The sequence below is a fragment of the Phocoena sinus genome, chromosome 4 (assembly GCF_008692025.1).
Source record: "Phocoena sinus isolate mPhoSin1 chromosome 4, mPhoSin1.pri, whole genome shotgun sequence".
Taxonomy (NCBI): Eukaryota; Metazoa; Chordata; class Mammalia; order Artiodactyla; family Phocoenidae; genus Phocoena; species Phocoena sinus.
In genome coordinates this window covers 92,057,833-92,074,748 of record NC_045766.1, presented here as the reverse complement: position 1 = coordinate 92,074,748, position 16,916 = coordinate 92,057,833, and the positions used below count along the sequence as shown (strand labels likewise).

Sequence of the window (16,916 nt, the reverse complement as noted above, 5' to 3'; positions counted from 1 at the left end):
CTTTTCCAGATATAAAGCAAAGTAGAAATATCCATCTTTACTGTCTATAGATGAACCTCCTGTGACGTCCCACAAAACAGTAATTTTCTTTGAACTTTAATCTTTTATATGTATTTGCTAAGTGTTCATACACTGACATTGTGTTTTCTATATATTCATCTATGTCTTTCTTCTCTTTCTGTCTAATTGCAAAATGCTTAACGGCAGACCCTGAGTCAACCAAGGCCTGGCATGGTGTGTGTCCCACGAAGCACTCACAGCTTTTAGACAAAAAGAACAAGAGGCTATTACAGAAATACATGACCAAACTGATACGGGAAAGAAAATCATTTTTAGGATACTTTCATAATGTAGAAAAATATTTAAAATATATTATGTTGCTTGCCTTCTACATGTAAAATCTTATTTAATAATCTCTGAAAGCAAGGCTTTGAAAAATATCTCTTATTAAAACCGAATCTTCAGAGCCTGCCATATACATTAGTCCATATTTCTTGTACTAACTATCCTAACAGGCAAAACACCCAACTTCGAGAAATCATAGCCCAGAGAAGTGGTAACACAAAATCTAGCTGTATTTGAAATGAGGATTGCCCGTGTGCCACCTGTAAGCCATTTCCCCAGCATCTCAAGAGTGGGTTTTATAAATATACATACTAATTTTGAGGATTCTTTCATGACATCCAGAAGAATCAGTGTGGTATATTATTAGGCTGAATATAAGCTTTAATTTTAAGTTTTCACTTATAGTTTAAGTATAGTTTATACTTTAAGTATAGTTTTCACTGACTTGTTTTTAAGCTGGAGAAATAAATTTGAAGTTAATTTTTAAGTTAACTTATTCAAGGGCAATATTCATTTCTAACACTTTTAGGGGACTGCTTTAGAAATCAAAAAGATAGATGTTGAGGAAACTTTTTTTTTGAGAATCTAATTTTCCAATACATGTTGAACATTAAAGACTTCACGGTGATATTAAATGTGGCAGTACTTATAATCGCCAATAACTGGACACAACCCAAATGTCCCTTAGTAGAGGGATGGATAAACAAACCATAGTGTGTTTTACAATGGAATACATACTCTGAGCAATAAAAAAGGAACAAACTATTGATACTCTTGACAACTTGGATGAATCTCAAATTCATGGTGCTAACAGAAAGAACCCAAACTCAAAAGGCTCTATACTACATGATTCTATTTATATGACCTTTGGGAAAAAGCAAAATTATATAACACAAATCAGACTGATAATTTCCAAGGGTTTAGGGTAACGGGAGAAGTTGACACAGGCCTGGGGGGTGTTTTTGGAGTAAAGGAACTGTTTTCTATCTTGACAGTGGTAGTGAATACATGACTGTGCATTTACCAAAACTCACAAAACTGTACATTAATAAAGCAGGGTGAATTTTACTGTATGAAAATTATGCTTTAATTTAACAGCTGGAAAATTTTCATTTTAAGGTTGAAAATTCATTTTAACTCATTTAAGATACTGCAGATTAGCATCTTTCACAAACAAATATGCTTAATATCCCTAGTGGCCTTCAAATAACTTATCTAATTCTATTTGAGCCTACAGAGAAATGTGGACAGAAACAAGGAATGCTTGAATATGGTGGAATATGTCAAGATGCTCTCAATGTGAAAACAGAATCTCATTCTAACCCTATGCATTTTCTATGAACAGATCAGTATGTTCATGGAGAAGTGGAGAATATATAGCAAAGTATGCCTCTATGGGACAAAAAAGAGACAGTATAAGGAATATAATTTAGATTGCATATTTAAATAGAATCCAATGGCTCACAATTCTGCGTAAGGCTACCTAATTATTTGTGATCATAAATCAGCTGTATGGTAAATTACAAGTAACAGATTTGTCAGACTACTGGGATTAGTGTTAATATCAGTATTCATCTTAGATTTTACTCAGAGAAAATGAAAGGTTAGTGGAATTAGTTGCATTCCTGCACCCAGATTATAGCCACCCGCCAAATGCCATTTTCCCACAAATGATGAGAGAGGGATTCTATCTGAATTTAGAAATTATAATACTAAAATAAAAAGGAGAAAAATAATACCCATAGTACTTATTTTGTACCCTTTCCACACACTATTTCTCTTTCTGTTGAGACTAGTTTAAAATGATATGCTTGCAGCCCTCAATTCTTGTCATCAGTGTGTCAACAAGCAGGTTCTAGGGATTTACCACAAGACATTAGAAAACCTACGTTAGGATGGTCAAGCTGCTTCACGGGAGATTTGAACAAAGTTTATAAATCAATAAGAATATGCAGAAAAAATAAAGTCTGAGTTTCAAATACTGAGTCACATCAATAGGTCAAAACCAAATGCACAAACATTTCTACATGATACACAATGAGAGAAGAATGCCATAGTGATCATAATGAAAAAATTGAAAAGATGGACCCATCCCCCACTATCCCATACACATCATGTCGATTGTAACTTACAAAGGACTGCCATCTTCAATATTAGTTCACCTTTCTATCTACCCAAGGTAAAACAAGTAAAACTAGTGCAACATCTTGACAAATCCTGAAAATAATTTAAGGTATTTGAATGAAAGCTGGTTCAAAAATTAACAAAAGAGCATCACTGTTCATTCACTAGGGTTAAGAAAAGAGTAGTTCTTAATTACAGCTTGATCTTCCATTTAAAGTTCTCTACCATATTTTCTTTAAATCAATGAAATTAATTTCTCATCATTGAACATAAACAGGATTAATGCAAAACTGAAGTGTGTATTGTCTATACAAACCCTGAGGTGAACAATAACAGAACATGTTGCCCTGCTCTTTTGCTATTAAGCATAAACAGTGAAGCCCGGTATGCACAGTATATAAGATGAAAAATTTCCATCAAGCTTCTTTCTCTTAAGTTTTTAAAAATTACAATGTGATGTTTGCTTTAATAGCTCCTGTGGCATACTGCTTTAATCTCTTCTTTCTGTTTTTCACTCCCCAGTCAAAAACAAGGCAAAACAAAACAAAACTTCCCTTCTCCCATGAATTTGACCACCATTTCAGTCAAACTGGTCTAGTTTTGTCTTCTGCACTTTTCTATCTACAGACCATTTTGGCCACTATTTATTTAAAAACAACCACTCTCACATACACGCGGGCACAGATGCTGATGCTGTTTGGCGGTGTGGACCTCTTAGATCACTCACTGGAAGGTGGCAGTAGTTGAGGCTGCATTCACAAATCCACATTTCTAGTTTGTTTTAGATTATCATAATAATAGATAGCATTTATTATAATTTTTACCACACAGAAATGTTCTAAATACGTTTTCTACAATATCAACATTTCAGGGGTAAACGATATAGTTTTTTAAGGTGATATTTTCATATATAAGTTCCTATATTAGAAAAAACTTCTAGGATTACATTTATATGTCTAAGAGTATAACAAGTCTAATTAAATTTGGGCACTGGTCATGTAGAAATCATTTTATCAGCTTTAGATAGTACCTACTAAAGTATTTACTTGAATGTAATATAAAAGTGAAAGCTTAGATGGTATGTCCAATTGTCCCCTCAACATCACTATTCGGATGTGTGTATAATCGGCACCGAAACTCAACAGAGCCTTAAGTCTTAATTTTACCACCCCTGCCCCCTTCCCACACCTGCCCTTCTCCAATTTCCCTCCCTCTGGTAAATGGCACCAACCCATTCATCCAGTTTCGTTAAGAAAAACCTATATAAAAATAAACCATCCCTATTTATTGTACCTCACAGACATCTGATTTATTAACAGGTACTGTTGGATCAAAATACAACCCAAAGTGGACTGTGTAACTCCATCACCATCATCCCAAAGCCCTGACCATCTCTTATTGGTTCACCACATCAGACGACTACACTCTCCATTGGTCTCACTTCAGCTGTCCTAAAGACAATTCATGTAGCAGCCAGTGACCCTCTTTAAAAACACAAACCAGCATCATGTCATCATGTTGATCAAAACCTTCGATGGCTCCTAAAACTAACCAAACCAAAGTTCTTATCATGGCCTTGAAGGCAATATATGATTTAGCCCCTATATACCTTATTCAACCCCAGCCCTACTGTCCCTCTTGCTGTTCTCCAGATAAGCCAACGGGATTCACTTGCCTCACTGTCTAGCTTTCATGCTCTTCACCAAGGCAGTCTCATGGCTTGCTCCCTTCTTTCAGGTTTCTGTTCAATATTACCTTTCCTAATGACCTCATCTGAAGTATAAACCTCCCTATCACTGTTTATTCCTTTCCCTGCTTTATTTTTCCTTCTAGCACTTACCACTACCTGACAATATACTATGCTTATTGGTTTACTTGCTGTTCTCCTTAACTAGAGCACAAATTCCAATGAGGATGGGATTTTACCTTGTTCACTCTGACTCTCCAGTCAGTACGCAACTGAATGAAAACAGGATAGTTAGGCAAAACCTGGATACTCTATTCACTGAGCTTAAACTATTAGCACCTTATCCATTTAGAAAAAATCTATGACAACGATCAACACCACCACCTCCAACAACAAAACACCCTTTTTACAAAAATATTAAGTAATATTGATTCACATGTATTTGAAAGTTGAAGATTAATATGTCAAAAGTACAAAAGGTCCATTTCTAAAAGACAAGGAACAAGAAAAATATTCTTCTAAAAAATGACATTCCTCAGCATTCCAGAACATTATCTTACCTGAAGTAATTATTCCATTATTACAGTAATTCCTTTGCTTATTGGCCAACATCTTGTGTTAAGTAAAATAAGTATTTTTAACTGTTTCAGGTTTCATTTAATTTTGAAAAATCAAATTATTTCAAAATATAATTTAGTAAAAATTGACACTACAATAAAAATAATTCATATAGATTTTTTCATTCTTCCCCTAAAAAATTATGATTACCCACATTTCAAGCTTTTAAGAATTTATATTTATAGCTAAGTGTCAATCACCTTAAGTAGAAACCATTTAGGAAAAAAAATAAGTAAACCTATATGCACTAGTACAGTTTCAGCTTACTTTTATGACAGAATATGCTTTCAAAATAAATTCTATATTCTTCTAGGTCTCCAGATAAATTACACAATAAAAGTCATATAATTGCAGTCATACTGTTTTACAAGAAAGAAAACACTATCACAGAGTAGCCTCTTCCATCAATTTAATGGGAATCAGAGTAACATCAAATAATTTAACAATTATACTTCAGTAAATATTAACAACACAGTATAGCTTTAAAGGTAAATATTAGCTTTGATATTACTGAATTCAACACTGGGGCTCTCAACATTTGTGAGAACTATCAAAGTCTATGTTGGGTAGCAATCTGTTATGTTGTTTTGGCCTAATTTTGAAACATGTACTAAGATGCTGACACGGAAACAATATACTTGAACATCCAACATCCCTATTTCCCTGAGTGACATTTTGCTAAGACCTGTATTCTATGCCTCTCCAGAGCTGAAGATCTATTCTCATTGTACTCTGGTTATACACTCTAATGAAGCTGAAGTAGACAAAACAAAAAACCAAACAAACAAAAAACCCAGAGCAGTAATCCAAGTTATACTGGCTTCAAAAATGGGATGCAACCAACCAACTATAAATGAGCATTCAAGTTGCCAAGTATTCATATGTAATTAATACTACAGATGAGTACCCCTTAAAAAAACATTGCATGGAACCTAAAAGATTGAAGCTCAAGAGGATTTCAGAGATCATTTAAGATAAACAGATCCCTTCATTATCAGATGGAGTGAGGTCCACAGAAGTTACCTTGTTCAAAGACAGACAAATATTAATACTGGAGTCACGTCTGGGACCAAGTCTGATTTTATTTTAATGGTCACTTCAGAATTCCATGCTGGTTCCATGATAAATGTAGTACAGCATAAATGATTAAGAAAAATGCTTATTAAAATATTAAGTGACAAAGGAGAGCATGAAATTATCTCTACAATGTAATCTAAATCATGTTAAAAAAAAGGCTAAAAAGAAAAACAAGTCAGAATGTTAAAACTCTGGGGGAAAACTGGACAGCTACATGTAAAAGAATGTTATCAGAACACTCCCTAACACCATACATAAAAATAAACTCAAAATGGATTAGAGACCTAAAGGTAAGACCAGACACTATAAAACTCTTAGAGGAAAACATAGGAAGAACACTCTTTGACATAAAGCACAGCAAGATCTTTTTTGATCCACCTCCTAGAGTAATGGACATAAACACAAAAATAAACAAGTGGGACCTAACGAAACTTCAAAGCTTTTGCACAGCAAAGGAAACCATAAACAAGATGAAAAGACAACCCTCAGAATGGGAGAAAATATTTGCAAACAAATCAACGGACAAAGGATTAATCTGCAAAATATATATATAGCTCATGCAACTCAATATTAAAAAAACAGACAACCCAATCCAAAAATGGGCAGAAGACCTAAATAGATATTTTTCCAAAGAAGACATACAGATGGCCTAGAAGCACATGAAAAGCTGCTCAATGGCACTAATTATTAGAGAATTGCAAATCAAAACTACAATGAGGTATCACCTCACCCCAGTTAGAATGGGCATCATCAGAAAATCTACAAACAACAAATGCTGGAGAGGGTGTGGAGAAAAGGGAGCCCTCTTGCACTGTTGGTGGGAATGTAAATTGATACAGCCACTATGGAGAACTGTATGGAGGTTCCTTAAAAAACTAAAAATAGAATTATGATATGACCCAGCAATCCCACTACTGGGCATATATCCAGAGAAAACCATAATTCAAAAAGATACATGCACCCCAATGTTCATTGCAGCACTATTTACAATAGCCAGGTCATGGAAGCAACCTAAATGCCCATCGACAGAAGAATGGATAAAGATGATGTTGTACATATATACAATGGAATATTACTCAGCCATAAAAAGGAACGAAATTGGGTCATTTGTAGAGATGTGGATGGATCTAGAGACTGTCATACAGAGTGAAGTAAGTCAGAAAGAGAAAAACAAATATCGTATATTAACGCATATATGTGGAACCTAGAAAAATGGTATAGATGAACCAGTTTGAAAGGGTGGAAATAGAGACACAGATGTAGAGAACAAACATATGGACACCAATGGGGGAAAGCCGCAGTGGGGGTGGGGATGGTGGTGTGCTGAATTGGGCGATTGGGATTGACATGTATACACTGATGTGTGTAAAATGGATGACTAAGAAGAACCTGCTGTATAAAAAAATAAAATAAAATTCAAAAATTCAAGAAAAACAAAACAAAACAAAAACTCTGGTCATTGATATTTGGGGTATGTAAATGCTTATATTTATGTATTTGTTTAATTTTTTTCTTTTATATATTTTCCATATTTTCTACAATGACCAACTGCTACCTATATGTCAGAATAAACAAGATGGAGAGATAAACATGCCATTAAAAGCCAGCACTTGCAACTTTAACTATGGTTAATTTGCAGCATGCAAAATAGAAAACTAATTTGCTGTTAAGGATGCATTGTTAAAGTATTTCTCTGGTTAAGTAAAGCAACTGCATTGTTTGAGGGAAAATAATCAAGAGTAAATGCGGTGAAAGTATATCCAGGTACACATACAAACTAAAGTGTTAGAAAAATATCAATAAAAGGCATTTTACTATGAATTTGTTGTTCTTTATAGAAAAACAAGCACTTAATACTAAATATAGATGAAGCAAATGGTGACCTCTGCCTTTTATCCCACTTGCCAATATGAATTTAATAAACAATGTAAAATTTTAATCTCTAATTAGCAAGATTTCATGTACTTCGTTTTCTGATGTTCTCTGAATTAGAGGTAATTAAGCTTAGATGTTTTCATCACATATACAAATATCCAGAGTTCATTTGGTGCTACAATATCAATATGTTATTACTGATGTACAACCTACTACACAGAATATATATATTTGCTTCTAACTTCTATGTCTGCTACATATCTGCCAGCTCCAAGAAAAATGGCCACTAAAGAATGGTCCAATGCTTAGTTTCCCACTGCCCCCTAAATGATGTCAAATTTCATACTCATGCTTTTTCTCATGCACACCCCTTCCCAATTGTGCCCGTCCTCCATGACTCAGGAAATTTCCATCTTCTCTATAAGACATCCTTGACTTACAAAGTCTATAATAGTCTATTCTCCAAGCTTATATAAAAACTAACAAGTTAGATGCATACAGTTTAGTGCATAATGTTCTCTTGTGATTTCATGTACGTTAACTTTATTTTAAAGTAGATGGTAAATTTTTTGGGAGCTGGTATCTAGCTTATCGTGCTTTTGCATCCAGTGACCAGCAGAGGAAGGAGTGAAGATGCTCTAAGACTTTCAGTTAGAAATGAGGACCTTAGCAGATGATAAAGTCAATCCACCAAGAGACCAAGTACTATCAGTATACTCATTAAACAGCAAACAGTAAGGTGTTAAGGGAGAAGCAAAGATTACGGAAAAGGTTTTTGCCCTTAAAACCTTATAATCGTTTTAACGTGGAGAGGCACTTTAGTATTAGAAAACAGTAGCGCAAAGTACATAATTAAATGTGTAGAAAATAAACTCTAGGAGGAGGAATGAGAATCAGTCTTACTACCATCATTATGACTGAAGTCACAGAAGTTTTCATACAGAAATAGAGCCTAAGACATGGGTCTTCAGAATAAAGATTCTGAAAACTTGGTGCACAGGAGAGAACAGCATGAAAGACTCAAAAAACCAGGAAAAAAAAATCAAGACAAGATTAGAGGGCAAGCATTAGAATTCCTGAATGATATTTTAATTGGGTAAAATTCTGTGGATCTTACTGATATAGCAGGAGAGCACAGAATTAATTTAGAAGGAAAGAAAGAACAATGTTGGGCTTTGAGTAGGAAAGTGATCTGGGGAAAGCAGAATTTAAATTAAATCAGCTACCTGAATAAAATATACTGGAGGAAAGACAGGCAGCCTGATTTAATATAGAGTAGGGAAATGGCCATCAGGAGACGGTTTTATCCAGGTTTGATTTGGATAGACACTATCCCTTAACTGTCTGATATGCTTCTTGTGTCCCCATTTTTTCAAATGAGACACCTAGTTTAACTCATTTTTCTAGCTTTAAAATCCATTGATATTCCATTCTGAGATCATATCATATGATCAGGTAGAAGGCTCTTTCAGTTGTCCCGTTATAAGCCAGAACTAGGGCAATGGGGAAGATTAGCTGAATATGAAAAACTTTAAAAGAACAATCAACAGGACTTAGTGGCGGAACGGATTTGAGAAATGAGAAAACTGGAGGAACCAAAGATTATTTTATCATGTCAAACTGGGTAGTGGGATAAATGTGATACCTCTAAGGAAGAGACATGAATTGGAAAGGAGAGCTCATTGTGCTACTTGAGCCTCTTCTTGGATGCAGGGAAGACTTAGCTTTTTCTCTGTTGCTTTATGTGTAATCTCAGAGTGCAGGTAAGTCTCAAAAATGCTGTAGTTATCAGCAAAGAATCAGAAAGGATCTCGATTTCTGGTACTTTAAAAATCCAGCTGGTTCATTTTTACTGATGCATATTCACCCCTGTACTTTCTGTACTAAGAACCTCAAAACCACTCTTTATAACAACTTTATGCATGGACAGTTGGTCTCCAAATTCAGTAAAACTCACTTGATGCTGGGGAGAAGGGTGGCAGCTGGAGGGGGAGGGGAAAGCCGGGGAGGAACATCGTATTCTTCACTTCCCAGGTGACCATTGGAAAAGACCTGAAAGGAAATCAAAGGGTTAGTTTAGAATTTAACTTCTGGAGGACCTTAAAACAGTAACAGTTCTTAGACAATCTATAATTTTGAAGAGAATATATAATTTCAGTTTATTTGAACAAGTGAAATATCATATAATTTACTTAGGAGTTAGGAGCACCATCGTGATTATTTATCACCACCCGAAAGTAGCACCATTTTTTATGTGAAAAAATAAAATACAACCTGATTCAACCTCTCTTATATTGAGAGGAGATGCTATAATTTCTATAAATCATATAGATAGCTAGGTAAATAGTAAAAGTCCCCAAACATGATCAGTTTTTATTGAAAAGCTAGCATTCTCTGTAAGGATTCAATAAAGAAAAAAGCAGCACTCGTACAATTCTTATTTCAATTCCTCCCAAATAAAAGTGTTCTAAATTATCTCTCTCTGGGGTTAACAGAACATGTCCTAAACTTCTTGATAAAACAATGCATGAGTATAATCAGAAACGCCTTTGTTCTTTCAAGGCCGAAGCTTTAGCACTACTGGTAACTAGAGACCTGGTCTGGCTTTCAGAGTGCAAGCAATTTTAAATATAATTTTTGGTGTGTGAACAACACAAACCAAAATTGTTACCTTGCTCATAAGGTACCATAGAGAGCCAGTGTTTACTCAGAATTCAGAAATTCTGGTTTCCAGATTGCTCAGTTACATATGGGAACTGTCTAACAACTGCTCTTAACTAATCCAACAACTTGAAATGAAAGCAACTTAAAAGAAAAAAAGAGTAACTTTGCAAAGACAGATTAAACATATTTTAAGACCTTTAATCATTAGGGTTTTATCATGAAGCTCTTTCCCAAACTCTTTACTAGTTCATATTTAAGAGGTGTAGGCTGATTTGTGGCAAAAAGGATGTGATGTAACTTGAATAGTTCTAGGTAACCCAATCAATGACCTACCAATTCTTTTTTCACCCCTCAGTTCTAAAATGGTGTTGAAGCTTTAGAGTGCAAAATGGAAAAGGCCATACCCTTCCCTAGCAACTTAAGAAAAGGAACATGTTTAAAGAATCCATTTGAAATATATCAATGTTTGCAATTTAAAGCAACAAAATATAAATTTTATAGCATTAAAGTATCACTCTAAAAACAAGTCCTGTGCTATAGCTTTGATTCCTCATGAGATTCAATACACTAGAGATACACTATGACAAAAATATCTCTTAGGGTTTCTGACAATGGACCAAATAACAAAACAAGGCAGAGTTTTTTCAATTTTGCTAAAGAAATGTCTCAGTAGATATTAATTATTGTACAGTTCAATGAAAACCTCTAACATAAAAAAATCCCTTTTAACCAACAAATACATGTGTCAAATCACAAGTGCTCATTGTATAATGGGCATATAAAGTCATCCTTAATTTGAGTCCTGTGCAATTGTTGCCAGAATGGATACAATGTATGATTTCTGCAATCAAATCTCCTTGATGTTTCTGTCATAAACACATTTAAAATTCATTCTGGGAAATGTAATATGGATTTATATGCAATTATTTGTTTTAATAGGAGCAAGTATCTAATGCACTGTTGATACTTAGTAAAATTTCAGCAATTATAAAATAAAAGGGAGCTATGGGAATAACAATTTCTGTTGTTTTAGTTCTACGTGAATCTTTTTCAGGACAAAGACTCTGATTTCCTCATTTTATAGGACATTCCTTCAATGCTTTACACACAGTAGGGCTCAAATGAACATTGACTGCTGACTGACTTACATTATACTACATATGTGCATACATACATGTTTGTAAAGGACCTAAAAATGCAGGTACTAAAATGACGTTCATGTTTCTGTTCATCTAAAGCGACTGGAAGACAAGATTTACGATTATTTCATTCTGAACTCCATGTTCCCACCTGCATCCGTTTCATCAGACAAAATCATTTTATCTAAAACTACTTTAGAGACTGCAGTTAAGTCACAACTTTTTGAGCCAACAAGAAATATTTTACGTCCTCTGGAAATCTGCAAAGCCTTTTGCAAATAGGAGAAAACAGTAGTTCCTCAAATGTGTAGATTGGTAGTATCAACTGAAGCAGTTCACACTGAAATCTCACTGATTCAGGCCTTCTTAATCTCTCAACTAAGGAAACATCTTTTTCTTCTGCCTTCCTAGTTCACTGTTGCAAATTTACCACAATTCCATTGGACATGCTACCAACTTAAATATTCTGATCGTATCATTCCTCTGCCAAAAAAGTTTTCAAAGCTCTTTTTTGTCTACCAAGTTAAAGATAACTTGGTATAGAATATGAGACATTCCACTCCGTAACTGCTTTCAGTTTATATTGCCATAGTTTTACCTACCGTACTTACTCTCTCTGTATGCCCGAGTCTGTCCAAAATTGACTTCCTGCACTGTGCTTACCTTCCCACCTCCATGCTATTCCTTCCTGTCATGTCTACAACACCACCACCTACTGATTTTTTTTTTTTTTTTTCCGGTACTCGGGCCTCTCACTGTTGTGGCCTCTCCCGTTGCGGAGCACAGGCTCCGGACGCTCGGGCTCAGCGGCCATGGCTCACGGGCCCAGCCGCTCCGTGGCATGTGGGATCTTCCCAGACCGGGGCACGAACCCGTGTCCCCTGCATCGGCAGGCAGACTCTCAACCTCTGCGCCACTAAGGAAGCCCCACCTACTGATCTTTTAATGTCTACAGATCCGTCTTGCACGAAGCTTTCTTTATTCCTTCTTTTACCCTGCATCTCAATTGGAATGTTTCTCCCCCTAGGGCATCCCACATTATATATTCTGGATGCTTCGCCTATGCCTCATCCCTTAATTATATACCTGTCTCATCCTCACTAGACTGTGCTTGATTCATTTTGTATTCGCCACAGTGTCTTGAACATCCTACTCGTTTAACTGAAAGAGGCTGAAGGAATAAGAATACATTAAGGGGAATTTATACTACCTGTGGAAGAAGTATAATCTGAGTTATCACAAAATTTATTATAAACTCTAGGTTACCCTGTATTAATATTTTTCACATGCCTCAAGATAACATTTCATCCTAATTTTTAAGTTTGAAATATCTTCCTATGATTCAGATATTGTCTAAAATTTAATGTTAAAGCATTTGGGACCCTTGAGATGTAGGGAAAACAAACACAATTGTGATAATCTTAGCACAATTAAGAAAAACCTTTTTAATTACAAAACCCCAAACACAACCCCCTTCCTCCATCCCACACATGTAAGAGCACACATACACTACACCAAAAATATCACTGTAATTTATCCTTCAGAAACATTAGATTAAAAATGAAACCTGTGTACACAGAGGACTTATTTTCTGAAAGACAGCACCTGAGATTCACAGATAAGTTTAAGTTCATTCTTATAAACATGTGCCTCTCCACCAAAATAGCAAAAGCCACAATCTCAAAAAGAGGAATCATCCTATGTATTTATCTAGCAACATCTTCAAGAGATTATTGTACACAAGGTCATTTTAGAATAATGTCACTTGAAGTAACATAAGTCAGAGATCGTTTCTGTCACATAGGAAACAGTAGCATTCTTAATCTTTTAAGAGGAACAAATATAGTTGGACACAGTGTTAGTATCTAGATATAAGGAGATACATTTCAAGTCTCCAATGATATTTTAAAACATTTTCGTGCAATAAAATAATTAAAACAAACAAACCAACAACAATAACTAAATATCTAGCCAACAAAGTATTAAGTAAGGAACAGGTTTATAATGTGGCTAGAATCTGAGGGAATGGAAACAGTCCTATAGGAAAGAAATCTCCTACCAATAAAATAAAACAAGGTAAATAAACCTAACAACTCTTAGCTTTCAGGTTCATGTTAAAAAGTAAAGTATTAATTTAGTTAACTTGATTATGCTAGGTGGGAGGGAGAAGAGAAATGGGAGTAAATTAAAGTCACAGAGAATTCTTACACTTCATTTTAATTATGAATTAGAGGGCTTTTTTTCTTAGAGCTCTTTACAGTTAGCAAATAGAGTAATTAGAATGTAATTTATCCTTGCTTCCCTTACCATTTATCTAGGAAAGATGCAAATAAAAAGGGCAAATGGTTCTAATGGATGATGGGAACTGGCACACTGACATAGGACACACAACAAAGGGCAGCAAGTCCTCACTCTATAGAATGTTTAGTTTCATGAATTCCCCTTATGGTGTTACATATAGTACACTTAATGTTAAACTTTTAGTACTCATCTAAGTTTTCTTATCTTTAAAATGGGCAGATGATATTTAATTTGAGATATTTCCTTTAATGAAAACAAGTCTGAATGATAGTTGTTACTCTTTGACACAGAAATGTATTTGCTTACATTTGGAGAGACTGACGGGTTATGTGAAGATAACACATCAGCCTCCAAGTATCTAAATCCCTATACCCTTTATTCGCATGATAACATTTTTTAAAAAAAAATTTTAAAGACTGCACACTAGGTATGGAGGGTGAGAATATATTGTAACACTTACCATTTTCATTAATATACAAGTCTTTTTAAATCAAAATCATTTCCCCTTCTTCTTCAACCCTTCTCCCTTGTTTCCCTCTTATTGTGAATATGTGATCTATCTATAGAAAATGACTACTTCTCTAAAAGAGTAAAAAATCCTATTTTAAACAAGAAAGTTACATTTTACCTTTGGCTGAAGGCGAGTGCTGGAAAAATACATTAAAAAAACTGTCTACGCTCCTAGCGTACCACAGACATCTTCTTCCTCCAAGTCCTTTCCTGCCCTACCCCTGCCCACCTCCAACCCCAGCATGCATATACTCTTTCCCCTCTGTCATCAACCTAACTATAATAACTCAGCAACCCAGTTATTGAGTGTTTGCTGAGTATTCATTAGCCACTATGCTAAATAAAAGCAGAGAGGAAGGAGAGAAAGAGATAATGATTTTGGTTTTAAATTAAAAAAAAAAATAAGGACAACTATTTTAAATGAAAATGAACTGTTACAACTTATACTAAGACTCCACATCTAGTTTGGTTTTATTCCATAACCAAGGGGTATGGGGGCTTAGATACTTGGAGGGTAACTATTCTCCTAGAAACTAGGTCCTATTATTATTTCATTTCATAAAGTAAGGGAAATAAGTGGAATTGGGGGCATAGATGTAGTAAGTTGCTTGCATCCACAAAGCCAGTGAATTCTAGAGCAAGAAGTAAAACTCAGGTCTGATTCCAGAGCCTGGTGGATATATGTTGATCAGATTTTTAGTTTTGTTAAAATGCAGCTATCAGGTTTGCCTTATATTTTTACTTCTGCCTAAAGGAGCTAAACAGTTCCTCTTCTATAAAAACATTTTGTTAAATTTGAAAGGGGAGAGAACATCGGGATTCTGGTTATCCTGAACACTAGGAGAGTCTTGTATGTAGAAAGTGCTTACAAATATGTAATTAAATCAATCTGGATTGAGGAACTACAGAGACGTAAGTTAAGAAACAAACTCCAGGGCTTCCCTAGTGGTGCAGTGGTTGAGAGTCCGCCTGCCGATGCAGGGGACACGGGTTCGTGCCCCGGTCCGGGAAGATCCCACATGCCGCGGAGCGGCTAGGCCCGTGAGCCATGGCCGCTGAGCCTGCGCGTCCGGAGCCTGTGCTCCACAACGGGAAAGGCCACGACAGTGAGAGGCCCATGTACGGCAAAAAAAAAAAAAAAAAAAAAAAAGAAGAAAAGAAAAGAAACAAACTCCAACCCAGGATCAGGCAGAGACTGAGAATTACAGGATCCTAGATGGACGCAGTATTCCATCGGTTGAAGCTAGCCTCTAAGTCTCCCAACAGTGAAATAAGAAGAGAGGAATTGGGCTTTTTCTATTTTATGTCAGTTGTGATATACCTTGTGGTCTACTGAAGTGGACCCATTTTTCCTTCAAAAGATAATAAAAGAGGAGAATAAGGGGAGACATGGTCTGTTTTATAGCGTTTAATACATTATGTATAAATCCTTCTTTATAATCTGCCTTAAAAGTCAAACAACTATACTGAAATGAGAAATATTAGGTGTCTAATTTTGGTAAAAATGTTAATCTAGTTGCAACTTGAAATTAACTTTGAGAATATAAGCATTGCAATGCTAATACACACAACATATGAGATTAGACCTTCATGAATTTTAATGAGCCTAATTTAGATAGAGCTAAACAAATTCAGCTTTCAATAAGACATAAATTTTGTACTTTACTCAATGTTCTCTGGGATATTAACATGTATCAAGGATCAAGACATGAAAGTTCACATAGAAAACATGTAAAGGAATCTTTATAACTTAAATCACTACTAATACTAATAACATAGTTAATATAATAAAAATAAAATTTCATACCTATAACCTAAGAAATTATAACAACCACCATCCATACAAAAATTAATAGCCTGTATTCTAGGGCTTAGAAGGGCAGGTTTATTTAGTGCTAAGACTGTATAACATATTATCTAAGAAGAACCCTGAAACAAGAGGTCTTCAGTGAATTGCCCAAGATAATTATTATATTTTAAGTATTTCTAAGTCCATTCAGGAAATAAATTGTAATATGTTGCTAAGATATAACCATTCATGTCGGAGCTCTTCTGAACACTCTCCTTAAGGCAAGTGTGATCATGTATGAATGAAAAGTAATAGAGACTAAAGGGAAGAAAATATCACTGGAAAAAAAAAAGGCAGGTCCTTCTGATCAAGATTCTAAGTTGTAGAAACATACTTTTGAAGATAAGCTCCCCATTTTCAGAGAACATTATAAAAATGCTTTTATAAGTGCTTTCTCTTCCATTTACATCACCTTTGCATGACCTTGAAGAAAACCTTTACAGATCTTCATATTTATAATAGATGAAAGCCTGCAGGTACCAACAAGACACTAACAAAGAGTTACGGCAAACCACCACCACTCTTCCCCTGTGTTTTGAATGCCTGAGTAGACAATTTTGACTCTTGCTATCTTGGCTACCCTAGAATATCACTAATAACTAAATCTTATACAGAGTTTTCCTTCACACATGTGCACGCATGTGTGTACACACATACAGGAATTTAGTACATGTCATTCTTCACACTTATTTGTTTCTTGATTAACTCACCAACTACAAACTATTAT

General features: G+C 35.1%; 1 protein-coding gene across 4 annotated transcripts in view; it reads right to left on the bottom strand.

The window, feature by feature from the left end:
• Window positions 1-16,916, bottom strand: part of CBLB (Cbl proto-oncogene B) — a 216,251-nt gene that overhangs the window by 41,600 nt on the left and 157,735 nt on the right. For all 4 annotated transcript variants that reach the window (XM_032630820.1, XM_032630821.1, XM_032630822.1 and 1 more), the window contains one exon: window positions 9,684-9,778. In XM_032630820.1, coding sequence (XP_032486711.1) covers window positions 9,684-9,778 — 95 coding nt within the window. The remainder of the gene's footprint in view (window positions 1-9,683; window positions 9,779-16,916) is intronic.